This window comes from Ovis aries, chromosome 12 (genome assembly GCF_016772045.2).
Source record: "Ovis aries strain OAR_USU_Benz2616 breed Rambouillet chromosome 12, ARS-UI_Ramb_v3.0, whole genome shotgun sequence".
NCBI classification, from domain to species: domain Eukaryota; kingdom Metazoa; phylum Chordata; class Mammalia; order Artiodactyla; family Bovidae; genus Ovis; species Ovis aries.
Window position 1 is genome coordinate 74,721,411 of NC_056065.1, and position 22,702 is coordinate 74,744,112.

General features: G+C 50.9%; 1 protein-coding gene across 1 annotated transcript in view; it reads left to right on the plus strand.

Annotated features, from left to right (window-relative positions):
• PLXNA2 (plexin A2) overlaps positions 1-22,702 on the plus strand; it is a 227,047-nt gene that overhangs the window by 170,836 nt on the left and 33,509 nt on the right. Inside the window, exons 12-13 of the mRNA XM_027975987.2 lie at positions 1,686-1,876; positions 20,314-20,465. Of these exons, the coding sequence (XP_027831788.2) occupies positions 1,686-1,876; positions 20,314-20,465 (343 nt within the window). The remainder of the gene's footprint in view (positions 1-1,685; positions 1,877-20,313; positions 20,466-22,702) is intronic.

Genomic DNA, 22,702 nt, shown 5'->3' on the forward strand with positions numbered 1-22,702 from the left:
CTAGAAGCGCAGCAAATGTTTTCCAGCTTGGGGCACTGACCTTTAAACTCTGAGAGTCCCTACCTCTCTCTTTGAGCTCTCTTTGAGCTTCATTTTTGCCTGAAATGGGGAAATCAGTCCTCACCTCTTTCAACGAGTCCATATGTGCCAGAAATAGAGGCAGCAGTGTAAGCATGTGGCTTGAGTTGAAAGAAAGGATAATAAGCAGGTATAGAACATAGGCTATGTTGCAGACACGGTGTTCATCACTGAATATACCACATCTCATTCAGACCTCACGAAAAACAATGATTATTGTGTGGATCACAACAAACTGTGGAAAATTCTTAAAGAGAAGAGAATTCCAGACCACCTCACCTGCCTCCTGAGAAATCTGTATCCAGGTCAAGAAGCAACAGTTAGAACTGGACATGGAACAACAGACTGGTTCCAAATAGGAAAAGGAGGACGTCAAGGCTGTATATTGTCACCCTGCTTATTTAACTTATATGCAGAGTACATCATGAGAAACGCTGGGTTGGATGAAGCACAGGCTGGAATCAAGATTCCCAGGAGAAATATCCATAACCTCAGATATTCAGATGATACCACACTTAAGGCAGAAAGAAAAGAAGAACTAAAGAGCCTCTGGATGAAATTGAAAGAGGAGAGTGAAAAAGTTGGCTTAAAACTCAACATTTCAGAAAACAAAGATCATGGCATCTGGTCCCATCACTTCTTGGCAAATAGATGGGGAAACAGTGGAAACAGTGACAGACTTTATTTTGGGGGGCTCCAAAATCACTGCAGATGGTGACCGCAGCCTTGAAATTAAAAGACGCCTGCTCCTTGGAAGAAAAGTTATGACCAACCTAGACAGCATATTAAAAAGCAGAGACATTACTTTGCCAGCAAAGGTCTGTGTAGTCAAGGCTATGGTTTTCCAGTGGTCATGTATGGATGTGAGAGTTGGACTGTGAAGAAAGCTGAGCGCCGAAGAATTGATGCTTTTGAACTGTGGTGTTGGAGAAGACTCCTGAGAGTCCCTTGGACTGCAAGGAGATCCAACCAGTCCATCCTAAAGGAAATCAGTCCTGAATATTCATTGGAAGGACTGATGCTTAAGCTAAAACTCCAATACTTTGGCCACCTGATGCAAGGAACTGATTTATTTGAAAAGACCCTGATGCTGGGAAAGATTGAAGGCAGGAGGAGAAGGGGATGGCAGAGGCTGAGGTGGTTGGATGGCATCATCGACTCAACAGACATGAGTTTGAGTAAACTCCGGGAGTTGGTGATGGACAGGGAGGCCTGGTATGCTGTAGTCCATGGGGTCTCAAAGAGTCAGGCACAACGGAGCGACTGAACTGAAGTGACTAACTGATCCCCGTGTTACAGACTAGATTCTCAAAGAATTTAAATTCTTTGTTACATCACTAGGAAGTGCTGAAGCTCCAAGGAAAGCCCTGATCCAATTTACTCTAGAGCCAGAATTCTTAAATAATAATATTTTATGTCATGCCCTTTAAACGACTGCTAAGAGCCTCAATTCATTATTAATTCCCCGTCAATTATTCTTTGCAAGGATAATGACAGTCGGTGTTATCCATGGACGGGGCGGTCTCTATCACGCTCGCAAGCAGAGGGCAAGCAGTGAGGAGTCCTCTGCAGCTCCCTGTGTGACCGCCCCGTCCCTCTCTCTGCAGTCCACCTCTACAAGTGTGCAGCCCAGCGGGAGAGCTGCGGCCTCTGCCTCAAGGCCGACCGGAAGTTTGAGTGTGGCTGGTGCAGCGGCGAGCGCAGATGCACCCTCCGGCAGCACTGCGGCAGCTCCTCCAGCCCCTGGCTCGACTGGTCCAGCCACAACGTCAAGTGCTCCAACCCCCAGATCACCGAGGTAAGCCCCTCACGTTCCCAGAGTGGGATGGGATGGCCGGGAGCTGACTGCCCCAGGGCGCTGGGAACTGAGCCTTTATGGAAGAATGCTTGATGTAGAGTGAGGTTAATGCGAGGGCAGGTAACGCCTCTCATGGTGTCCCGATGGCCCGAGTCCAGGCATAAGCGCCGAGCGTGTGGGAGTGTGTCCTCATGCACGTGCACAGCCATGCGTGTGCCTCGGTGTGCATGTGTGTACCAAGGAGGCAGAGCCAGCCCAGCCTGCCTGCCAGGCCAGCTTTGCCAGGTGGGGACGAGAAATTGGCTGGATGGTGGGTGAACATTTCAGAAAAAACGGGCTCCGCTTTTCTCAGCAGAAATGTGATGTCAGGGGCTGCAATTAGCTCAGAGTTGCAAAGTTGAAAAGGGAAGGAGAAAGCGAAGGCAGGCCCTGCATGAGCCACCATACCATTCCCCGGGCTTCCTTTCTGTCCCAATTCGTTTGTGCATTTTAATGGAAAGAAATAGGTAACTAACTATCCTGAGGAAGGAAACCATGATGTTTCCTGAATGGTCAGTTGCAAAGGAAGGTGAAGAGATGACGTGAATGAATACGCAGCTGCTTGGGGTTTGAATGGCCGGGGAGAGGAATAGTTGCGTTTAACTTTGGTTGCCTTGGGAGCCCATCACTCTTTACTGCTCCCTGCTCACCGACTGTCGCTTGCACTTTGAAACTAATTACACATTCCTTATGATGACTAGGAGTATCAGCCGGGGCAGGTGCCGCTCTGTAAGTCTAATAAAGCAGGAGCAGGGGTTCTCTGCTGGTCCAGTGGGTTACATTCAGGCTTTCGCTGCCATGGACTGGCTTCTAGTTCCCCAGCCAGGGAACTAAGGTCCCACAAGCCATGCAGTTTGGCAAACAATTTTTTAAAAAGAAAAGAAAAAAGAAAGCAGGAGCGGCTGCTCCTCTTCTGCTGCTTCCCTGAGCAGCTGCATTTTCCCTTTTCCTGCCTCATTTTCCCATTACTGGCCAAAGCAAGCCAAGTCTGGCTCTCAGCCAAGTCTGGCTCTCGCCTGTGTCACCGAGTATTGGGAAACTAATGGAACATCCCTGCGACCATTTTGCAGCTTCAGATCAGTTTAAAAAAAAAAGAAGAAGAAAGAAGAAGCCTCAAGATCAAATGAGTATTGTTAACCTACCATGAGATATTCGAAGAGGGAGCAAATATTTGTTTGGTGTGCTTGGCACTGTCTCATTTAGCCCTCATAAACTCCATAAGAAGCCAAAATTCTCACCTCCATGTTACAGAGGAAGAAAATGAGGCTCTGAGTGATGGAATTGTCCAAGTTCACAATGGCAGAGCTTACATTTCAGCTCAGATATATTTAATTGTAAGAACATTTTGAAAATGTCTATGATTTGCCCAAGTAATATTAAACAAGAAGTGGGCTTCAACGGAGGGTCTAGGTCCGGGCAGCCGAAGAGTGTGGTTAGCAAGATGAACAAAGATGCGCAGTAGAAAGCATGGATTAACCAAAAGTTGATAGAAACTGGAGAAAGAGAACTCCTCAAAGGGTTGCTGAGAGCTAAATTAATTGAATGGGGCTGGAGGGGTCAGCGGAAGGCACACTGTAAAGATCATGACTTTAAATGATACGATTTGCTTTTTGCTTTTGCACTAGAGGTAACTAAAGAAAAAAGACTACAGCATGTTGCTGTGGGTGACTTGGTGGCTGAAAGCACACCAAAAGGCAGAGCCCTGGTACCTGACAGTGACAAGAGCATTCCTTGCTCAGCGTGCCAGCCTTTAAGAGAGAAGGAGATTATGTTGTTTGGGGGTTTTATTTCTGGAAGTAAAACCTGCCATAAATTAGGAATCGATCTCCCAAAATAAAATCCTTTTTTGTATGATGGTAAAGTAAAAAAGAAGTGGGCTTCCCCATCCCTCACATCCAGCCTTCCTAGTGGGTACAGACCAGATGCCGTGCATATACAGGTCTGTGAATCCCAGGGACAGCGAGGTGCTGGAGGAGCGTGTGTCCCTCCATCCGGGTTCTCATCCATCCCTGTAGGAAGGTGCTGTGAGAGTGTGGATACTGCCCTTCAAAGACCAGGCTTCTATGATCCCGTCCTTCTCTTGGCCATGCCCGCTGGCAGTGCCTACTGACTCTCTCCTGTGCCCTCATCTCATCGGCAAAGTGCTCGCCGGGACTGCTGGTGGCACCCCGGCCTCTGCCCCCAGATAGCTAGCTCCCTGAGCCACTCAGGGCTCCGTGCCTTCTCCCTGATTCTAGTGATTTCCAGCAGCGGCTGCCCTGAGAACTTGCTCTGTTCCGTAATTCTTGCTGTGGCTGTGATTCGTCTCTCTGCTTCTGCACCTGCGGTCCAGGGGCGCTTGGATCAGACAGTAGGGACCAGTTTCCATCAGCCTCTCTCACCCTTGCCAACCCTGACTGCTGCCCCAGCCCCTCCCAAAGGCGGGCTTCTCAGGAGAAACCTCTGCCCCCAGGCCCCTGCTCACTGACCGAGGAACTGACAGGCTGCTCCGTTCCCTGGGACACCCAGGCTATGCGATGCTAATTAACCCCCTGAGGTAATTAGGTGGTAATTGATTTTCCCAGTGAATGCAGCAGCAGGAAGTGGGGGCCCTGAGCAGTGGGGTCTCTCCCGTTGGTGTTTTTCAAGTAGAGGCTGTGGACAAAGAAAGAACATCAGGGGAGAGAGACAAGCCCACACGGTGTCTCCAGCCACTCCAGGGACGGCAGGCACTCTGGACAGGACACGTGGGTGGGAGAAGCCGGAGCAGGAACATTCTACCCGAGTTCAGCCTGCACCCCCTACCCCCAACCAAGCCTCCTCTCCTTACAAAAGCCATTTTTTACTTTTTAAACTTGGCATGTTTGAGATAATTTCAGACTGATAAAAAGGTGCAAAAATAGTACAAAGAACTTTCATATACCCTTCACCCAGATTCTCCAAAAATAGCATCTTATATAACCACAGTACAATGATCAGAATCAGGAAATTAACTGATGGAATAACGCTGTCCAATATACATGTCTTCTTCACATTTCCCAGTCGTCCCGCTGATGTCCTTTTTCTGGTCCAAACTCCAATCCAGATCACGTGTGGCATTCGTCATCATGACTCCTCAGTGCCCAAATCCCCAGTCTTTGTCTTTCATGACCATTATTTTGTAGAATGTCTTTCAATCAGGATTTGTCTGATGGTTTTCTCACGATTAAATTTAAGTGACATATATATGTTTAGCAAGGAACAGTAAAACAACTAGTTTGCACGCATTAGCCGACCTGATTTAGCCCCAGTGGCCAAATCTGGGGCAATGTGAGCAAGAAAATAAATAATCATCCTAATGTACTCGATGCGAGAAAATGATATAAGAATGTGTGGTCCTTATTGACATAAGTAAACAATGTGGGAGAGAGGAAGCTCCTCTTTATACTAGAATTCCAAGTCCTAAAAATAGGTCTTAGGGAAACAGAAATCTCACCACTTAGCAAAGTTCACAGGAATCTTTGTTTCAGGCAGGAGTGTCCAAAGAAGGCTAAAATTAGCAAATGAAAGAACGGTGAGAAATGGGATGCTAACAGAGCCTCAAGCTCTCTCCCCACACGACCTGGGGTCATTACAACAAGAATGGTATAGAGTACTTTCGTATACACTTTACTGTGAAGAAGCCTGGTGGACAGTGGTCAAGGGCTTAAGGTATCTTAACCAAATGATCAGTTAGCATCACCAGTAATCAGGAGAATTAACCTCTGTAGCATGAACTGAGAAGAGCACCACCTCATTTCGGCGGCATCTGTTCCCAAGAACGTGTGATTTGTTAAAAGTGACTTTTAAGAAGAGTCAACTCATTTCCTTTATCTCAGCTTTCTTGGCTAATTCCTTGACGTTGGCCTAGCTCTTTTTTTCTTTTTTTAACAATCGGAATTCTATGAGCTCTGTGCTCTTTTTTACATACCTCCCTCTTGTCTCTGACCCTCTCTTATCTTCAAAAATGTAGAGCCCCTCAGGATGTGCCCACATGTAAACAGGTGCCATTGACCACAAAGATCCTTCCTGAGGGAGGAGAGAAGATTCTCTGATGGCCCACGGTGGTTCCTGGGAGCAGCAGAATGTCCGCTGGACTGGAATGGGGCTGTCTTGCTTGCAGGGGCAGGGCAACCAGTGGGCTGACCTCAAAGGAATTCTACTTTAGGAAAAGGAGTGAGCTGAAGCTTAGTTGGATGAACAGCTGTGTTCTTCCTTAACCCCTCCTAACCCAGCTGTCTCCATGGCAACCAAGCCCTCCCCTAGAGAGCCATCTCCTGTGGCAGCTCCATGTAGGACACGTCTTCCAGCCGATTGAATTTCCCAGTTTGCCTCGACTTCAGGTTAGGACCCCCTCAGGACTCACCGTCTGCTCCCTTTCAGCCAGCCCTTGGTGTGATAATGACGCTGTCCCCGGCGGGAGGCATCCCAGGCTGTCCCCACTCCAGCTGTCATCCCGGGCGTCTGCACACGCGTCACCTGTTCAGGCCCCAGAACAGGAGATGACGCGCGGAGGTTTGGAAAGCACGCTTCTGTTCTTCCCCAGCGTGTGCCTCAGGGACCTGCCAGGACATCACCATGGAGGATGTTAGGAGCCGTCCCCTAGAGAGAAAGCAAAGCCCAGAGAAACTGAGTGGGCAGCACTCAGCAGAAATGGCCAGTGGAAGAGGTTCTTGGGAGAGAACTTCAGGAAGGGCCAGGAGGCATCGGAGCACCTGTGAGAGAGGCCTCCACTCCAAGCGAGCACATTGGTCTGCTAGGGCTGCAGGGATCAGACTCTGCTGGGGACCTTAAGAAATAAAACAGAAATTTGCTTTCTCAGTTCTGGAGGCCAGAAGGCTGACATCCGGCTTTCAGTGGGTTGGTTCATGCTGTGAGGGCTTTCTCTTGGTTTCTGGTGGTTTGGGGCAGTATTTGGCATTCCTTGGCCTGTGGAAGCAGCTCCCTGACCTCAGTCTTCATATCACCAAGGTGTTCTCCCTGTGTGCATGTCTGTCTCCAATTTTTTAAAATAAGCATCCCAGTCATATTTGATTAGGGCCCACACTGATGACCTCATTTTTAATGTGATTATCTCTGTAAAGACCCTATCTCCAAATAAGGTCTTATTCTGAGGTGATGGGAGTTAGGGATTCAACATATGAATTTGTGGGGGATAAAATTCAACACAAATTCCCACAACAGAATATTCTAAGCAAAAAGAGGAGATGCCGTGGTTCTAAGGAATTTATTCAGGCATGATAAGGTTAGAAGTTATCACATGGATAAATTAGTCCTGAGTCGGGTGGGCAGGTGATGCAGCCAGCCTGTCCCTGAACATTGGCCACCTGGAAGAGGCTGGAACCTGCTTGCCCTGCAGGCTGCTCTACTTCTCCCAAAGGGCTTCAGACAGAGATTTGTAATTTGTAACCCTTTGCAGCTGTCTGCTATTAGGAAAGAGGACTGCAGCAGGGACCTAGAGCTCCACACCTAACAAGAACACCAGTCAGGCCAAGGACCTGAACAGATGAGTCACACTCGTAGTTCCGGGAGTCTTACTAATAATAGCTTTTCTTTAACAAGACACTACTATGTGCCAGAACCCCTAGATCCCGCATACCTGCCCCTTCTTACGTCAGTCCTGCAAGATGACTGTCATTATCTCCGTTTAAGAGCCAGGGAAACAGTGCTTAGGGGAGTAAATAATTTGCCCAAAGTCACACATCTGGTTAGTGGCAAGACAAATTCACTAGTGCTTCTTGACTCCAGAATGCACTTGCCCCACCTTTTGATGCCCCTTCTCTTGGCCAGAGGGATAAAGAAGTATTCCCTGGCTGTGCACTTTGCCACTTCACCCCACCCCCAGAACATCTGAGCCCAGGATCCGAGTCCCGTTGGTCAGTGTCAGGAAATACAGACAAACTGGGGACATTGCCTACTCTTTTAAGTCTTAAAATAACCCTTCCCTGTCTTCCTAAAGATAATTAAGTCCACACTTATTTCAATCAGTCGGGGAGAAAAATGGTAGAACATCTGGGGGCACTTTTAAGTGTAAGGCGATCACTTCCTGTATACCCAGGGGACGTGTTACTTTAATTGCATGCGGTCCTTAAAGCTATTGGACTGTTCGATTGGTTTCTGGTCGCATCTATGAATGGGATGATGGTCACAGTGAAAGCTGCTCTCACAAGCATCTCAGTTGATGGGAAAGCGCAAAGACTGAGGCCCAGGCAGTTCATGTCTGCAGGTGAGAATGGAGATTGAGGTGAAATAAAGGCGAAGCGGGCTTGGGATGCAAGGGACAAATCCCCGGTGCTGGGGTCCTCAGCGAGTGATCAGGAGCCTACACCATTTGGGTACCAGGAGACACTCCTGTGTGCCTCTGAAGTCCCCTGCCACGCTGTCCGGTAAGGTCACACTGATGCCAGATCCTAGGAGAACTGGTTTTGCAGTGGTCTCTCCATTAACCACTTTGTAGCTTTTCCGTATAAAGTTGTCAACTTCAGTAACTCCTCACGCCTCACTAGCCCCCCCGTTTGGAAATATCCATTCTGTTTAACATTATCTTAGGTACATGTAACCGGGAAAGAAAACCAGTTGTAGAAAACTGCCAACACTGCCCTCCGAAACCAGGCATAAATAATTCTTGATGCGCTAGAAGTTTGAGATGATCCATTGATCTTGATTCCTCCCGCTCCGCCCTCTGTTTGCCCTAATATTTTAAAGCAGATCTTTTTCCTAGATTCTCTCAGTTGTAAATGCTTGTGTGAAACTGTGTGGCAAGCTGGATACTTGGAACTATTTATCTATAAGGCTACAGCGGGTTTCCGTGGGAAAAGACAAGAGCCACCTGCCCAGGGCGAGAGTGACTCGCTGCAAAGTTCCCAACAAATAAATAAATAAAGTCAGCCAGCTTTCCTGAGAAACAAGTCGGCCCTCTGATCTCCTGTTCATTTATTTGCAGGCCTCATTAATATAACATCACTGCAACAAACAGCTAACGGGGGATGGTGTCAGGATGAATAATGGAGTTACTCTGCTGAGATAACAATTAGGTTTTGAATGTACTATCAGCTAAGAGCCGGCAAGGATTCTTGCCGCGTAGAGAGCTGCTATGGATGCCTGCAGAGCTCTTAGACTGGGCTCTGCCGTGAAGAGTATGCTCACGCTTGCTCGAGCACACACATGCCCACGTCCGCATCCACACAGACACGCAAAGGTGGAAAAGGACGTGACAGTCTGCTATCTTGGGTTCAGCATCCAGGTGCCTTGGGGAGCCAGGCTGGGGTCAAAATTTGCAGGCACAAAGTTGGCATCACTGCCCTCTAAAGTCAGGAAAACTCTAAGCAACAGGAAAGGAGTAAGTGGGTTAGTCAGGAGAGGATTAACTGTCTCCATACCCACAAGTGTCCTCCCTGGCCTGTCCTGATGAGGGGGCAGAGCCCTCCTGATCCCAACCTCAGACACAGGAGCTTTGGATGCAAAGTGTAACCGTCCACTGGGGGGGCTCCGCCCTGAGTGACTCCCCTGGACCCTTGCCTTTGGCTGTGCTGGGAGGCTCTGAATTCCCCTTTTCCATCTCCTCTTAAGAACACAGTCTAGGGTGCTGACAGCCTGCTGCAGACACAGCAAGAGCCTCAAAGGTCCGTCAGAGAGGCAGCCACCAGCGTGCTAGGCAGTCTCCATGCCTGGCTTTCCCCTGCTACAACTTGTCTCTCTCCCCTAGCCCTGAGCCCCACCAAGAACAATGTCCAGAGGATCCACTTGCATGGGACGCTTGTAAACATGAAGCCACTTTAGGAGAAATATCAATAACCTCAGATATGCAGATGACACCAATCTTATGGCAGAAAGCAAAGAGGAATTAAAGAGCCTCTTAATAAAAGTGAAAAAGGAGAGTGAAAAAAACTGGCTTAAAATTCAACATTCAAAAAATGAAGATCATGGCATCCAGTCCCATCACTTCATGGCAAATAGATGGGGAAACAATGGAAACAGTAACAGACTTTATTTTCTTGGGCTCCAAAATCACTGCAGATGGTGACTGCAGCCATGAAATTAAAAGACGCTTCCTCCTTGGAATAAAAGCTATGAAAAACCTAGACACTATATTAAAAAGCAGAAATATTACTTTGCTGACAAAGGTCCATCTAGTCAAAGCTATGGATGTGAGAGTTGGACCATAAAGAAAGCTGATCGCCAAAGAATTGGTGCTTTTGAACTGTAGTATTGGAGGAAACTCTTGAGAGTCCCTTGGATGGCAAGAAGGTCCAACCAGTCAATCCTAAAGGAAATCAGTCCTGAATATTCATTGGAAGGACTGATGCTGAAGCTAATACTTTGGCCACTTGATGCAAAGAACTGACTCCTTTGAAAAGACCCTGATGCTGGGAAAGATTGAAGGCCGGAGGAGAAGGGGACAACAGAGGATGAGATGGTTGGATGGTATCACCGACACAATGAACTTGAATTTGAGCAAGCTCCAGGAGTTGGTGATGGACAGGGAGACCTGGCATGCTGCGGTCCATGGGGTCGCAAAGAGTCGGACAGAACTAAGTGACTGAACTGAACTGAACCAACACTTTGAGGTATAGGATACCCATAATTTCTGAGTATTTCTAAGGTTCTGTGGAGTTCATTGTTTTGCTTCTGGGTCAAGGCTGTATATTGTCACCCTGCTTATTTAACTTATATGCAGAGTACATCATGTGTAATGCTGGGCTAGATGAAGCACAAACTAGAATTAAGATTGCCAGGAGAAATATCAATAACCTCAGATATGCAGATGACACCACCCTTATGGCAGAAAGTGAAGAGGAACTAAAGAGCCTCTGGATGAAAGTGAAAGAGGAGAGTGAAAAATTTGGCTTAAAATTCAACATTCAGAAAACTAAGATCATGGCGTTGGGTCCCATCACTTCATAGCAAGTAGATGGGGAAACAATGGAAACAGTGAGAGACTTTATTTTGGGGGGCTCCATTTTCACTGCAGATGGTGACTGCAGCCATGAAATTAAAAGACGCTTACTCCTTGGGAGAAAAGCTATGACCATCCTAGACATCATATTAAAAAGCAGAGACATTACTTTCCCAACAAAGGTCTGCCTAGTCAAGGCTATGGTTTTTCCAGTAGTCATGTATGGATATGAGAGTTGGACTATAAAAAAAGCTGAGTGCCAAAGAATTGATGCTTTTGAACTGTGATGTTAGAGAAGACTCTTGAAAATCCCTTGGACTGCAAAGAGAGGCAACCAGTCCATCCTAAAGGAAATCAGTCCTGAATATTCACTGGAAGGATTGATGCTGAAGCTGAAACTCCACTACTTTGGCCACCTGATGCCAAGAACTGACTCACTGGAAAAGATCCTAGGAAAGATTGAAGGCAGAAGAAAGAGGGGACAACAGAGGATGAGATGATTGGATGGTATCACCAACTTAATGGACATGAGTTTGAGCAAGCTCTGGGAGTTGGTGATGGTCAAGGAAGCCTGGTGTGCTAAAGTCCATAGGGTTGCAAAGAGTCTGACACAACTAAGCGACTGAACTGAACTGAACTCTTTTGGAACTCAACTGGCCTGGCTTCTGCTGAGATTTCTTAATCATAAAATAGTAATGAGAAAAAAGATAGCTAGCATTCACTGAATGCTCACCTGGGACGTAGCACTGCTAACTTATCACCGTCTGTATATTATCTCATTTAGACCTTATGACAATTTCTACGAGGTGGAAGCAATTATCATGAGCCCCATTTTACAGATGAGGAAACCAAGGTACTATGAAGAGTGATACCTTTCTTAATATCACACTGCTAGTGAGCTTTAGAACTAGGAGTTCATCCTAGCTACTTGACTCTGGAATTCCCATGTTTGACCCTGTAGCATCCTTCATCTCTTTCCTGGGTTCACTTAGACAAATAGAACTGTCAGTCCACGGGCTGGGGGAGGGAATGGAGTGGGTACCACGCTCATCATCAAGCCTGCTACAGAGATGGGAAGCAAGCCAGTGGTCCCCACCCAGAGCATCATTTGGGGAGACTCAAATGCACAGGGAGCGATGGCACCGGGGCAAGGCCGAGGGGGGTGTGGGCATTCACAGGGTCGGGGCCAGAGAGCGGGGAGGATGGAAGCTGAGAAGTTCGGAGAAATGGTGGCTAGCCAACTCCAGAGCTCCTTGGAGGGCAGCAAGTGTGGCCTTAGCCACGGCAGGCCTGCACAGAGGGGCTCACGAGGCTGGGGCATGAGTTCTCATAGCTGATGACCTTGGGGCTGTGCCCCGGCAGGACGCTGGAGACTCAGGCAGCATGGTGGGGAGGCTGGAGGCACTGGTTAGGTGGACCTGGCTGGGCTGTGCCGTTCTCTCTGTCACCTTGAGCCGGTTCCTTCACCTACCCAGAACACTATTCTGCATGTGTAAAATGAAAAGAATGGTAGCACCTCCTTCATAGTTTGTCGTGAGCTCTAAGTGAGATGTAATATATAAGAAAGTGAAACTTAGTCTCAGTCATGTCCGACTCTTTGCGACCCCATGGACTATAGCCTGCCAGGCTCTTCTGGCAGAATCCATGGGGATTCTCCAGGCCAGAATACTGGAGTGGGTAGCCACTCCCTTCTCCAAGGGATCTTCCCAACCCAGGAGTCAAACCCAGATCTCCCACATTGCAGGCGGATTGTTTACCGTCTGAGCCACCAGGGAAAACCCAATATATAAGACCCTTAGCACAATTCCTGACTCATGATAAGTACTTAAAAAATGAAAAAATTCATAAGTAGGCACCATTATCAGAATCTTTAGTAACCTGGAGCTGATGCCCACTTCTATCAGGCAGGAGATATAAACAGAGAAGACAGGGTCTCTAGGATGGGAGCCAGTCTTCGTGAGGCTCCCACCACTGAGGGGTTCTCCTGTGACCCCTTAACCATCTACCCGTACATCTGCCCCAACTCCAGCCTCCAAGGCTCTGCCCAAGTCCAGGAGTGGCCCAGCCAGTGCTCCCGAGGCTGCCCAGGCCCTGGGTCTCCAGCACCTCCCTCTGCTCCCGGTGTAGCCCCGTGGAGCTCCCCAGCTGTAATTAATCGGCTGCATCTGCTCTCGCCCTTGGGCGGCTTTGTGGCACAGTTCCCTCCGAACTGTTCAATTAGCGGCTGCAAGAATCAGGGCGAGCGCAGCATCACGGCGGCTGTTTTCCAGGTCACGGCACCCACGGTGGAAAACAAAGATGACGCAGGCTGGCAGGAATACAGATCTGGCTGGGGTGCTCAGGCGTGCCGCGGGCTAGGCTGGGCTGCTGGCAGGGGAGGAGGTGGGGAAGTGCTCAGGCGTGCCGCGGGCTAGGCTGGGCTGCTGGCAGGTGAGGTCTGAGGAGGTAGGGAAGTGGGTCCCCAAGTTGGGGATTCCTGGAGACTTTCAGAGGACCCGCAGGAGACAGGAGTCTCCTGGTTTGTCCCCTCCCATCATTCATGCCAGCCTCATCCCACATCCTGCTGACCTGCTCATCTGGGCTTACAGTGGGCAGATGAGGGGCATGGCCCAGGCTGGGGCCAGACACCGTGATCCTGGTGTGATCTGTGATTGCTTCTGGGACAGGGCTCAGGGGATGCTGGACTGAGCCCTCTCTCTGCCTTAATGTGTTTCCCATATTCTCCTTCTGAGTCCTGCAAATAGACAAACTTAATTCTACAACTAGTTGAAAAGCCAATACTCTTAAGGCAAGGTAATAACACAACTTAAATCTCAGCAGGATGCAAATAAAAGGTTCTTCAGTTCTTGCCTGGTGGCTCAGATGGTAAAGAATCCACCTGCAATGCAGGAGACCCAGGTTCTATCCCTGGGTCGGGAAGATCCTCTGGAGGAGGGCATGGCAACGCACTCCAGTATTGTTGCCTGGATAATCCCATAGACAGAGGACCCTGGCGGACCACAGTCCACGGGGGCGCAAAGAGTAAGATACGAGTAATCAACAGAGCACACAGGCATCAGAGGTCCTTTAGGGAAGAGAGACACGTAGGGCAAGAGGTGACTGAAATGGGGAAAGGGATTCCGGGGAGCAAAACAAGCATATGGGAACGAGAAGGGCTTACCTTGCCCTGCGGTTTGCCCGGGGCCTGCCTGGCCAGTGGCGTGCAAGCCCGCGCTAGGGGAAGTCGATGTTGGCACAGGCCTCCCTTGCAGTGAATCAGCAGGCCTTTGCTCAAGCTGCAAGCCTGCTTGGCGTTTCTTTCTTACACTCTCAGAGGATGCGTGGATATCCGAGGGTCCAAAGAAAAGCATCTGAAATGATCAAAGGGCCTGGGAAACAAGAGCTTCCAACACAAGGCTGACGGAATTGCAGAAACACAGGCTGAGGGTGACTTAATTGCCATCTTCAGTATCTGAAAGAGGCTTGATGAGGAGGCGGCTGTTCAGTCCTCCATTCGAGGAGAAATCACAGCAGAAACTGGCTTGAGCTAAAGTCAGCGAAATTGCAGGAAGAACTTGATGCTTCCAATGTGAAAAGACTGCCCCACTTCCAAGCAACACCTGGGCACCTATCTCCATCCTTGCAGCGGTCATTCGAGAACCCAGGTTGTCCCAGAATTTGCCTGAGCCCAGCGTTTCCCAGGAAGAAAGAGCTGGGGACAGGTCTTGACAGCTGCTCTGTCCCAGGCAGCGTGCTATGTCAGGTCACTAAGAAAAACGGAGGAAGTCCCTGTCCCGAGATAGTTATTGTCTTATGGAGAAAAGACAGACTCCAGGGTGACCCTTGCTGTCGGGGGTGTTCACCCATGGCAGTGGGGGTATAGGCAAAGGGGCTCCTAAACCTGCCGAGATGGTTAGAGAAAGACTTTCTGAGGAGGTGTCATTAGCAGAGCCTCGTGTGATGGGTAAGCATGTGTTAGCATCATGCTTGAGGGGCAGAGGGAACCATGGGTCAAAGGCACACAGGCTTCAGACCCTGTAGCCACAGGCGCCCCCCACCCCCGCCCCAGGAAGCATGCATAGTACGTAAGAGAGTGGAACCAGAGCTTGGGGAGGGGACAAAGGGGAGCACACAGCGAGGGCCGGCACAGAACTTGGGGGCGCCCCTTGGTTGCCCCCGCACCCCCACTCAGCAGCTGCTCTGTCTCTCTCTGCTGCTCCCCTACTTCTGGCTCTCCCTTCTGGGGTCCACAGAGGAGAGTGGACAGCAATCCCTGGTCCATGGTGTGTGCTGAAAAGCATGGAGCTGAAATGAGCCCATGTATAAAGATCTTCCCAGCTGATTTCACAAGATTTCAGCTCCCTCCCCCCTCTCCACACCCCCACCACCCACACGCACACACGCATCCATCCCAAACTGTCAAACTGTTTGCGTGGGTGTCTCATTCAGAATTACTTTCCTGAAATAATCCATTGAGTTCATAATGCAATGCCCCATCTACCTCAGAATGGCCAATAGCCAGGGGCAAAGAAGTGACGAGAAGCGAAGAATGAAGGCCATTTTAGACTGGGCCAGTGCCTTCCCAAATTTATTCTGGGTGAAAGGGCGATGTCTGGCTCCTCTGCCGGAGCCGTGAACCTGTGGACACCAAGGCCCCGTCCCGGGTGGCACGGCCACGCCCCCACCAAGCTCGGGCTTTCTCCAGTCAGCCCGCAAGCGTCTCTCTCTCTCTCCGCCCTGGGTCAGCCCGCCAAGCACCATCTAAGTTATGCGTTCCCTGGACCGGACCGTGTGTCCTCTTTCCAGGTAAATAGAAAGATGCCTCCACCTCTAGGCCCTCTCCACCACCACCCCGCCATGTTTCTGTGGCCTAGGAAGACACAGGTGCAGGGGGGACGCTAGCCAGGAAACTGCCGACTATCGTGACCTGTTCTCGCAACCATCATCAAATGAGGGACTTTCCAAGTGTTCTTATTTCACCTTCACCGCATCCCTGCGAGGCAAGCGCTGGTATCTGTTTTCTGATGAGAACACTGAGAGTGAAGCTTACCAAGCTTGTAAGTATCAAGCTGGAATTCAGAGTCTGTCCCCCTCCCAAGCTCGCTCTCTTCCCACCGCAGACACCGCATCAGGCCCCATTCTGCGCCCCTGCGCGGCCTGCAGCCCAGGGCCCCTCCGAAACCAGAAGACAAGACGCATGGATCTGGCCGCTCCCTGGGCTGTCCCTTGGTCTCCCTCTGACCGTGGGGGGACTCTCTTCGCATCACCTCTGCGGGAGGTTAGCGCTTTCTCCTCTCTGGCCCCACACCTCCTCCCAGTTCTGGAAGGCCTTCCCCGGAGCTCTACAAGCAATAGTCTGGGACTCCTCCAGCTTGCCTCCCTGTAGACCTACACGGAGAGGCCAGACGTGGCTCCCAAGGGGACCAAGTTTCCTGGGTGCCATGCCGGGTGCCCTGCCATCTAACCCTACTGTACTAAAGAGAGAGTCTTGGAGGCAGTCTCCAGGGTGGGGCACTGCTGGGCCTGGGGCAGTGTCCTGAAGACTCCTGTTCACGCCCTGTCTGGAGAATACGTTCTTTTCCTCCAAGCCTCCCCTCCAAAGCCTCCCCTCCATACTTGGTCCTGGGGAGAAATGAGAGCAGGATGGCCGGGATGTTACATCATGCAGATAGGGCTTTGGCAGACCCTGACCCTCGTCCTCAGAGTCACCTGGAAGCCCTCAGGTGGCAGGTGGTGAGTTTCACGGGACTCCTGTCTCTGTTCCACTGAGCCCAGACCTCTACCCTGTCTCGCTCTAATTTTCAGGCCAGGGGGGAGAGCAAATGACAGTGTCAAAGGCACAGAGAGCTCTAGAGTGCCTTGTGTGTACAGGAACCCCTGGGCTCTGGGGAGCACGGGGAGGACAGAGTGAGAGGGCTGATGTGGCTGAAGTTACTAAGATCAGAAAGTGAAGGACCAGCCCGGGAGTCAGAGACTTTGCCTGGACAGAGGCCAGAGCCATTGAAGGTTTTAAGAGCAAGCGACCAGTCCCCAGATCAGGTATGTGTCCATGACGGCCACTTGGCCGTGCGAGGAAGTCAGATCACACGGAGGAAGACTGAGGATAGTGTGATTGAGGACACAGGTCTGCTTATCACCTCCTCTGACACCGGCGCGGGGCACGAATTCAGAAGACACCTGGGCGCCAGCACTGATGATCCCTGTGTTTATCACACATGGTAGGAGAAGGAAGGGGAACAGAGATGCTTGCAAGATCCCTAGCTGGGTGCACGGTGATCCCATTAACCCTGAAAGAGGATCTGGGAGGACAATCAGGCTGGGGGTGGAAGGAGGGAAAATTAAGAGTTCATTTTTAGACGTGGTGAAATTTGAGGTGCCTGAGGGACATGCATGTGGAAGTCGAGGTGTCCAGTAGCAATTGGATATATGGATATGGAGCTCAGGAGAGAGGTCTGAGCCAACAATATCGATTTGGAAAGCATCCGTGATGGTGGCCTTGGGAATCCTCTTGCAAATCATGTTCTCACCACCTCATCTGTGGTTTGGAAATCCAGATTTTTGTTCATCAGTTTTGTCTTAAGCAAGAAAAGGGAAGCTATACCCCATGTAAGCCCCAGGGCACAGTGGCTGCTGAGTGTTCTGACCCTCAAACTCCTTCACCACCTCCCCGGGTGCTGGAGGCCCAGGATATAGTGTGTACTGTGTGGGGAAGACCCACAGGGACCCAACACTCCCAAGCCACTTGCCCCTAACCCATGCGGATGGTCCCAGTCTGGATTCCAGCAGCTCTTAGCTGGGTTAGAAGGGTTCAGACTTGGGGCTCCACACCCCTAACTATCCATCTCTTTGATGTGTCTTCATGCCAAGATGATAATGCTTGCTAATAATGTTAAGTCTCCCATCTCTAAACAGCATAAGCTGGCTTATGCTTCTGAGCAGCTCTGTGCTCACAAATGTCCATTTGTGATAGTCCCCAAGTGACCAGGCCTCTGCCCCAGACCCTTGAAGGTCACTGCGGTGAATTCCCAACAGAAAGGCACTGCCCCATGGACCTGCCGACACCACAGAATAGCCACAATACCATCCCCACGTGCTGCCTGCAAGACTGAAATATTTTTAGGCTTTCCAGAAAGATTTCATTTCACAGTGTTTCTGAAAGGCTGTAATTAACCGCCGTGAGCAAGAGAATGTATTTTTAAAAATAAAAGTGAAGGAAAGAGAGCAAGCCGATCATCACAGCTCTGTCAGGGTTTTCAGTAGGTTCCTGGCATCCAGGTGGCTGAAGGAGGGGAGGGTGGAAGCTATCGGGGGAGAGCGCCGGCTCAGAGGTACCTCCTTCCTCCTGACACTCTCCTGCAGGGCCATGGAGGCCACCCTTTCCTATTTTTCCATACAAGTGTCCATCTCCCAGAGCCCAGAAGGCCCAGGGACCTGAGGAAGTGGCACCAGGGGAGGGTGGAACAACCGAGATCTCATGTTGGTTATTTTTAGAATCCCCAGAGACAGGAAGGGCATGGGGCTACAGGTTCCTCCTGCCAGCTCCTTTCTTTCCAAATCGCCCTGACTCCCCCTGACCTCCAACCCCACACCCAGTGCCCAGGCCTCTGGGCACCCCCTTCCCTCCCTCAGGAATTTATCTCATGAATCTGATTGATTTGTGTTCATCAGTTCAGTTGCTCAGTTGCTCAGTCGTGTCTCCACCGCGACCATCATCTCCTCCCTATCCGCTCTCGCCTGGGCGCTCACGGCCACACTGGAGGCCTCATGCATGGTGCCGACATCGCTGGCAGAGAGCAGTGCCCCCTTGAGAAAGACAGGTGGGAGGAAGAGTCTCCAGAGCCTTTGACAGGGTTTTCACCTGTGCTCACTGCTCATCGGTGCCCAGAGACCCCACCTAGAGGTTTCTAGTGGACGCTTGGCCGTGTCCCACCCTCCTTGCCTCTCTCCCTCCCTTACTGTCTTGTCTCTCTAATGTGCAGTAAAAAGAGCCCTGGACATTTTTTTTTTTTCTATTTGGTCCACGTATACAGGTGGTGTGATCTTAGAATAAGATACCCTGGCTCTCCTTCAAGTTCCGAAATTCTGTGCTTCTGCCTGAGGTTGGGTTTGTGTCTAATTTCCTCCTACTTTGGATAACTATGGACCTCGAAGTAGGAACTTATTCCCTGGAATCTGTTGGATCCCAAAGAGCTGTGTTTTTCCTGGAGCCTGATTCATTCTCAGATAGAAATTTACACGTTAGGAGAGCCTGATTCTACAAGTTCCTTTTCCTGTTGCATCAAAATAAAGTCAAACAGTCAGCATTTGGTGACTGAATTAAGAAATGAGTAAATAAATGATCCTGGCTACTGGGAGACTTCCCTGGTGGCTCAGATGGTAAAAGCATCTGCTTACAATGTGGGAGACCTGGGTTCGATCCCTGGGTTCGATCCCTGGGTTGAGAAGATCCGCTGGAGAAGAAGATGGCAACCCACTCCAGTATTCTTGCCTGGAAGATCCCATGGACAGAGGAGCCTGGCAGGCAATAGTCCACGAGGTCGCAAAGAGTCAGACATGACTGAGCGACTTCACTTCACTGGGAAAAAAGCCAGCAAAATTTGGAAAATCAGGAAGCTATTTCTCTTTGACACTAGCATGATCGAGTTACAGGATTTTTCTCTCATGTGTGTGTTGAGTAATATCAAATAAACTCTCCATCTGTGGTCATCCCCTGCAGCAGCCCTTAATCAGGGACTTCTCAGAGCTCCCACAGCCTTTCCTTCAAATCTGCCTTATCACTGTGTACCCTGCATCAGCCTTACTTATGGCCTTCTTATCTCCTCCTCCTTGACCACTAAGTTCCTTGAGGGCAAATTCCCTGTTCACCGTTGTAAACTCAGCTGAGGCTAGCACACAGGGTTGGCCGGCATAACATGTCACAGTTTAGTTCAGTTCAGTTCAGTCGCTCAGTCGTGTCCGACTCTGCAACCCCATGGACTGCAGCATACCAGGCCTCCCTGTCCATCACCAACTCCCAGAGCCTGCTCAAACTCATGTCCATCGTGTCAGTGATGCCATCCAACCATCTCATCCTCTGTTGTCACAATTACAGAGCCCTTGGGAGTTGACAGGATGGTCCTGGAAACCCTCCATGTGGGAGCTTCCAGGGTGAGGTTGGTTAGAGAGGATTATCCTCCTTCCCTGCGAAAGAGACCTGAGGTTCAGGGAGATTCTGAGACTTGCTTTCAGTCAGGCAACTAGTGAATTCAAGCACTGCCTTGAGCCCAGTACTTGCTCCTAATCTCTTTCTCCTAAGTGGATGAATGAATGACGGCGTCATCGGATGGAGGTCCTAAAGAGCCAATGAAACAGGTACAACTTCATTGTCAGGATGATGACGTTGGGATCCTAGACAAGTTGAAAAGAGGTGGAAACAGTTCCCCCCCAGACTCCAGGTGTTCCAAAGCCTCCCTGCGGGGAGGGAAATGGGTGCCCTGGCCCCTCCTGCCGTGACCGACCAGTTACTCCTCCCGCTTCCCTCCCACAGATCCTGACAGTGTCCGGACCTCCTGAAGGGGGGACTCGAGTGACCATCCACGGCGTGAACCTGGGCCTGGACTTCTCGGAGATCGCCCACCACGTGCAGGTGGCCGGAGTGCCCTGCACGCCCCTGCCGGGGGATTACATCGTCGCTGAGCAGTGAGTCCAATCCGCTCGGGCCCACCCCGCCAAAGCTTGGGGAGGACTTGCCCCTCTCTCTCTCCTCTGGGACTGCTCCAGGATCCACCCCCCGCCTCCCTCTTCCCAGGGACCCCACTCCCTGAAGCCTTCCCGGGACCCTCTCCTAGCCCACCTCCGCTCCTCGAGCATCCTGTCCAGTGTGATTTCCAGTTCCTTGGCTCCTCTGGCATCAGGGTTGCCGGGGCCAGGCCGCCCCACGGTTGGTCTCCGCCTGCCCGCTGGCTGGCTGAGACGCCTTCCCAGCCCGTCCGTTCTCCTCCTCGGCCTCCCCCACCCCTTCTCCTCCGGCCGCCCTGTTGGAAGGCATCCCACTCGGTGGGCTGCGGGCAACAATTTGTTTGGCTCGTGGGGCTCTGACAGCAGCTTAATCCGAACAGGGCCTCCGCCGGAGCAAATTCATTTATTTCACTAAGGGAAATGTCAGCTGGAAATTAGAAAATAGGCGTGTAGCGGCGGACGGGCGAGCGGGGCTCCCGGAGTGACACAGGTTCCAATTTGGGGTGCTCATTTGGCAGTGGCGGCCGCTGTGGAGTCAGTGGACAGGAGGTGGGCAGGAGGCTGGGGGGCTGCTGGGGGTGGGAGGGCAGCGGGAGTGATGTTTCCCCCGCTAGGGAGAAAGGGGGTGCCGCCAGGGTCTTCTGCGTGATTTCTCAGGCGGAGTTGGGCCATGTCACCCTGGGTCCAGCGGGCACGCAGCTCTGCAGGGGGCACTGGGAGCCTGGCCATGAGCAGGGCTGGAAGCCGGGTTCTCCCCTTAAACGCCACCCCTTGCAGCCTCCCTCAAGCCAGCCCTGAGTAACAACCAGAAAAGTGGCGCTGGCAACCATGAAAAGATGTCAGGGTGCCCTTCACTGGCACCTACGCTTTCTCATCCATCCTCTCGCTTCTAATCGGTAAGGACTCTGAGAGGTAGACGTTGTTATCACTATTTTAAGAGCAAAAGACTCGGAAGTCAAGTGACATTCCCCCCACCCCCTCACCCCCCCCTTTCATTCAGGGCATAAGTGGTGGTAGAGAGTTGGAACTCAGGTCTCCTAAGTTTTGGTTCAGGCCTCTTGCTGTTCCCTAAGAGCCAGGGGAGACTCCCAGTAAAGAGTGGCCTGGAAATCCCATGGTCCGCCAGCATGTGGTTTTCTGGGTCAGAGGCCGTGATTCCAGGATGGCCAGGACAGGGTCAGAGTCGGGGGATGAGTTCTCCGACTCTGGGGATTCCCGGCAGGGGAAGCAGGAGCTGCTTGCCTGATCCTTTGGACCTTCAGATCTTGCAGACCGGACCCTTCACTGTCAGCCTTGGCCCTTCAAGGAGTGAATCCTGGAGGAGAGACTGGCCAGGTCTACAGGAAAGAGATGAAGAAGAGGCGAATGGGGAAATATTTAAGTAGTGATCCTGAGCCAGGAGGGGAGGGGAAAGCTAGTGGATGGGACCCAGAAGCCTGCGGACCATGGTCAGACGGTCTCTATGGAGCCCAGCGCCCCAGCAGACTCAGCTAGACACTCAGTCACACAGCCCAAATCCGCCTTGGCCTCACAGACATGCCCTAGGCCTCGGGACACAGGCCAAGTCTCCAGCTTGGTGACATGCCACAGGACTGCAAAGGAAAGGGTTTGTGGGAGATGAAAGGGTAAGGCTTTGACCTGAGAGGTGCTGAGTCTTGGGCAGCTGAACATGGAAATAGCCTGGGATCTGGGATTCAAAAAGTCTTCTAAGTCCTGCCTTATCTACTCCGGGCAGCCCTGAGACCTTAGTAAACTGCTCCGTCTCTCCAACCTTCACTGGCCTCATGGAAACCACGATTCTTACTGCGTGGGTTTTGGGGGAGAATTCAGTAAGATGAAAACGAGGAGCCCGTAACGTGCCTTGGGAACATCAGGAAAGCTTGTTCCATCTTTGAAATCAAATGCATCACACCCACCCAGGTCCCCGGGGAAGAAAGTTCCTCCCAAAAAACTGAAAGTGAGGATACAAAAGGAGCCTGGGAAGGTGAATGGTTGCCAGGGGTCCCTGCCAAGGCCAGTAGGCACCCTAGAAAACCACCCCCGTCGTCTTCTCGGGCGCGGGGCAGACAGGAGGCGACAGGCGCATTCTGCACCTCGGCTGCACGCAGCCCTGGCTTCCAGCCGTGCCAGGCTCATTACTGCTCTCGAGGTTTCAGAGTTTGTTAACATCATTAAAGCCTCCATCCCGGGCAGTGAGC